Source organism: Phalacrocorax aristotelis, unplaced genomic scaffold, assembly GCF_949628215.1.
Source record: "Phalacrocorax aristotelis unplaced genomic scaffold, bGulAri2.1 scaffold_312, whole genome shotgun sequence".
NCBI lineage: Eukaryota > Metazoa > Chordata > Aves > Suliformes > Phalacrocoracidae > Phalacrocorax > Phalacrocorax aristotelis.
Window position 1 is genome coordinate 10,742 of NW_027441097.1, and position 5,361 is coordinate 16,102.

General features: G+C 54.8%; 1 protein-coding gene across 1 annotated transcript; it reads left to right on the forward strand.

The window, feature by feature from the left end:
- The first annotated feature begins 246 nt into the window (after positions 1-246).
- Positions 247-1,215, forward strand: LOC142050864 (olfactory receptor 14C36-like). The gene has a single exon (XM_075080085.1). It carries the CDS (start codon positions 247-249, stop codon positions 1,213-1,215), a length of 969 nt encoding a protein of 322 aa, XP_074936186.1.
- Positions 1,216-5,361: the final 4,146 nt, after the last annotated feature.

Here is a 5,361-nt window from a genome sequence, read left to right on the forward strand (position 1 = left end):
AACAGCTGCCGGCAGAGAGCAGCTGAGATCAGGGCTGATGGACAGACTGACTGGCTCCTGCAGAGCCCACAGCAGAGCCTGCTGCTCCCTGGGGCACCCTCCCTCCACCACCACCATCCAGAGCTCACCCAAGATCTTCCCGATAAGTGAAAGGCACTTTGGGGTTTTTTTTAGAAATTGAATAGTTGCCCTAACTTCTCACATTCTTTACCTCCCTGTTCAGTGCTCCACACCCAGAGGCAGCAGATGTCCAACGGCAGCTCCATCACTGAATTCCTCCTCCTGGCATTCACAGACACGCGGGAGCTGCAGCTCCTGCACTTCTGGCTCTTCCTGGGCATCTACCTGGCTGCCCTCCTGGGCAACGGACTCATCATCACCGCCATCGCCTGCGACCACCGCCTCCACACCCCCATGTACTTCTTCCTCCTCAACCTCTCACTTATTGACCTTGGCTCCATCTCCACCACTCTCCCCAAATCCATGGCCAATTCCCTCTGGGACACCAGAGACATCTCCTACGCAGGATGTGCTGCACAAGCCTTTCTGTTTGTCCTTTTAATATCAGCAGAGTTTTTTCTCCTCACGGTCATGGCCTACGACCGCTACGTGGCCATCTGCAAACCCCTGCGCTACGGGCCCCTGCTGGGCAGCAGAGCTTGTGCCCACATGGCAGCAGCTGCCTGGGCTGGTGGGCTTCTCCATGCTCTGCTGCACACGGCCAGTACATTTTCACTCCCCCTCTGCCATGGCAATGCCCTGGAGCAGTTCTTCTGTGAAATTCCCCAATTCCTCAAGCTCTCCTGCTCAGACACCTACCTCAGGGAAGTTGGGCTTCTTGTGGTTACTGTCTGTGTAGCACTCAGCTGTTTTGTCTTCATTTCTTTCTCCTACGTGCAGATCTTCAGGGCTGTGCTGAGGCTCCCCTCCAATCAGGGACGGCACAAAGCCTTTTCCACGTGCCTCCCTCACCTGGCCGTGGTCTCCCTGTTTGTCAGCACTGTCATGGTTGCATGTCTGGAACCCCTCTCCATCTCCTCCCCATCCCCAGATGTTGTGGTGGCATTTCTGTACTCGGTGGTGCCTCCAGCAGTGAACCCCCTCATCTACAGCCTGAGGAACCAGGAGATCAAGGTTACAATGTGGAAACTGATGAATGGATGTTTTTTTCCAGGAACAATAAACTACCTGTTTTCCTCTGCACAGCATTCATAATGTAGCTCATTACAGTCTTAGCCTGCCTTCTATGGGTTTTGGTGGTGTTGGGGGTTTCTTTGTATTTCGTGTGGTAATGATGTGCATAACCTAATTTCATTATTCATCCCTCTTCCAATTCACTGTCTACCTATTGAGTTTGACCCAGAGACTGTGTAAATGAGGAATCATGCTCTGTCTGTATTTATACAAAGCAAAGGACCCTGCAGGAATTGCTTGTCCGAGACCCTTCCTCTGAGACCTCTGTGAAGCTGCAGGGCCCCTGCCTGTGGGCAGAGGTAGGGGGAAGAATAGTCCCGGAACAGCAGCACTGCCAGAGACCAGCAGTGTTTGCTCTTTTCAGAGCTGCTCTCTTCCCACCTCCTCACTCTACTTCAGAGCCGCTGTGTTGGTGTAAGGCGTGAGTGCTCTTGGAGCTTGGTCCCACTCCTGCTGTGTTTTAGTCCTGTGACTGCAGGAAGGGACAGGCAAGGAGCCCTTCTCCGATAGAGCTGACCTCCATGACACCATTTCCATCAGGAAAGGGCATCTCCTGAGTGCAGTGTCTGAAGGCTTATGTCTTCTGCCAAAGTTGCTCTCAAGAACATGATAAAGGAATAGACTCTAAAGAGGCTTGTAGTTTTGCTCACTGACTTCATGGGCTCAGTGAGACGAGATCATGGTCCCAGTATGGCCTTCAAGGGACTGAGGGCTGCTTCAGGTGCTGCTTGTTGGTGGCCAGCACCCATGCAGGTGGTGAATGGTCTCTCATTGACCCTCCTGGGGCTCTGGAGCATGTGGCAGGGCCGATGGCAGGTGAATGTTTTTCTGTAGGGACTTGGGAGGTGCCAGGAGAGCAGAGGGGATGTGCAGGGAGGGACAGCGTGTGCCAGGGAGTTGGCAGTGAATGGACCCCACCGAGCAGCAGCCTGTCCAGCACAGTGTTGCCCAGAGGTGATACCCTAAATGCGGGTGTGAAGTGGCAAACAAGAGCTCAGCAAGCCCAGGGGACACAGCAGGGGCAGGGAAAGGAGTCTGGTGAATGACTTGTCTTACCCTCAGTGAACTTGCCCAGGCTGGACGCAGCGCAGCACCCAAACCCATCTCACAGCACTGGAATAAGGCGGGTACCTCTGAGCACCCTCCATGGCTACAGAAGGGCTTGTGTAGGAGGTGGTCAGCGGCAGTGACCAGCACCAGCTGGCTCTGCCTCCCAGCCTGACCAGCACAGTCCAAGGGAGTCACGCCGTGGTCCTGGGCACCACAGCCCACTTTCTCTGCAGCGCAGCACCGCCAGCTCGGGGGCTGTGGGGAGCATGGGGGCAGGGTGCAGGAATGGGCGGCCTGGCCAGCACAGGTGTGCTTAGCTGGGGAAAGGCATCCTGTGGGGAGATGGGATGTGCTGGGAGAGGAGCAGGGCACCGTGTGTGTGCCCGTGAGGCACGGACAGAGACATCCTTTGGTGCAGGTGCCCGGTTGGGGCAGCAGGAGCTGCCTGAGGAGCCCCTGGGCCAATTCTCTCCTGTCGTGCTGGGGAGCAAGTTTGGCACGAGGGGCTGCAGAGTGCCTGGGCTGGGCAATCTGCTCAGTGTGTCGGCTGGATGAAGATTTTTAGCCCTGATTTATGGGACCAATTCTTCTGTGGTTTGGCCCCAAAGCTGGAACTCTCCTGCAGTGAAACCATGACACTCATGCTCTCTGGTTTCATAACCTGTTTTTTAGATCCAATCTCCCCATTCCTTTTCATGCTGACATCAATTTTGTGCACAAGAGCTGCCACCGTGGGGCATCTACAGCCTGTGGAGCAGAAAGGATGGGGGCAGGGCAGCACTGAGGAAAACACTCAGGAAAGCCATGAGCTGCACAAATAGCCCACTGGAGTCGGGGGGCTGTCGGGAGAAATCACTTGTGGTTCTCTTCGGAACTTGCCCTGAGGACCCAGACAGGGATGTGCTGTGTTCTGGGCACTCACCTGGCAATGTGGGCTTTTGGTGTCAGGGATATTGAGAAGGTTGGCCAGGTTCATTGTGAGACCTCTCCCAAACACCTTGGAAAGGCCAGAGACAACAGATGTTCATGGGGACTTTGAAAAGGCAGACATTAAAACAGTCTTCAAAAAGAGCAGGAATGAGGATTGGGAGATTTAGGGAGTGGTTGGCCACAATGGTGTTCAGGGCTCGCTTCCAACCCCAGTGATCCTATGACTCAATGACTGTCTTGTCGTTGGAGAACTCTGAAGACAGAAAAGGCAAAGGAAGAAGAAAGATTAGAGAGCAGAAGTAGAGATATAAAATGCAGCAGCATAAATACAGCAGTTCTTCTGAGGGACATTTTTCCACTCATGGTGTTCATGGCCAACAGGGCCACAAGGAGGAGATGGTTGGGTACAGTGTCGTGTGGTCAGTTGTGTCTCAGGAACACCCCATCCAGTAGGAATCCAATGGCTGTGAAGGTTAAGAGCAGGACCGTGGCTGGGAAAGGGACTGTGAGGTCACTTTGTGAAAGAGCTGGTGGGTCAGCGCTTGACCCACGGCTGGGGTATGTGCTTGTAAGCTGATACCTGCCAACATCTCCGAGAGGCTGGCAGAAGGCACCTGGCTGGCACAGTGACTGTGAGATCCCCTCTGCCGAAGGAGCCAGGCTCACTGCACGAAGGGGGCTTCTGTTCTGGGTGTCGTGTCTCTGCTGCCCGGGGGCCTGATGGGGCAGCAGCAGGCACGCAGCTTGGCCGTGTCTATGCGAGAAGCTGAAGGGCTGCAGCCTTGGGGGATGACGGTGAGGTTACTTCTGGTGCTCAGGGGAAAGGCCATGGGAAGGCTGACGCGCTGGGACGCCTGCTTGAAGGGTGGTTTCCCAGTGGTGGAGCTTTCCTTGGAGGGAGGGAAGAGCAGGAGAGAGCAGCACTGCCACACAGGGCAGCCTGGGAGGTGGGGAGTGGCCATGAGGAGGAAGAAATGTCCCTCAAAGGGTCATGCTGTCGTGCATGAAGTCCTCCCAAAGGAGGATGACATCAGTCCGTCTCTTTGTGTTTCATAAAACAGAGCGTGAGGATGGACAGACGTCAGTGACTGCATGGCAATGGCAAGTGAGAGCAAGGTGGGGAAGCGAGGGGGGTGTCTGCAGTGTGCAGGGAAGAAGCAGCTGTGGGACAGCATAGGACAAGCTCTGGGAGAGAAGGCAAAGAGCGCTGGCAAGGCTGGAAGTGGCCAGGAGAACCCAAGGCTTTGTCCCCGTGGCTCTGGCAAGTGTCTCTGCCAGCAAGGCCTATGAGGAGACACGTTGTCCTCAGGCACGGGGGCCTCCTCGCCTCCTTGCACACCCCAGTGAGGCTGGGCGCTGCCATACCCTTGTCCTTCACTCAGCATCACACACCCCACAGCCCCCTGCCCCAGGAAGGGCCCTGAGCGCTGTGTGAGGGACAGGATCTGCCTTCCCCGGGGCTGGGGCTCAGAGCTTGGCCTTTCTGCTTCATGAGGCAAAGCCAGGCTTTTCCCAGCATCTGAGCTGCCGGCACATTACCTTGGCCTCCCTGGAGTCACGGCTTCCAGTTATCTGCCCTAACGAGTCCCTGGGGAGCCTGTCTCAGAAATGGCCCTCCTCAGTGGGACTCGGTCCTACTTCAAGATTTTTCTTGAAAAACTTCTTCAAGTTTTGTGCCATCTCCTCTGAGTACCTGAGGTTCAAGGACCCAGCACCATGGGTCTCATTAAAAGAAAGCAAGCCCTAATGAGCTATGCCTCTCCCAGTAATTTTCTTGTACTCTTGTACAGTGAATTAGAGACGTTTCCCGGTGGACTTACGGAGAAAGGTTTCAAAGAGCTTCTAATTAAAAGGGCTTTTTATTTTAAAGGGTGTAGATTAATATTTTTCAATTTAGAGAAAAGCTGATGGCCGCATTCTCCAGTAGATGTTGATCCAGGGTCTCTCCTAAGGAGACCTGGACTGGTCAGGGAAGATGTCCCTTCAGGTCTGACACAGTAAGGACAACCTCCCACCGCACCTCCCCAGCCCCATCATGTCTCTCATCAGGCACCTGGGACTTGTGTTGCTTTTCCTTCCTTCAGCCTTCTCCTCTGCACTCTGCAGCTGGGTGTTGCAGCTCCTTTGCACCAGCTCCCACCTGCTTTCCTTTGAGAACTGGCTGCACACAGGCAAAGGGGGATTTTC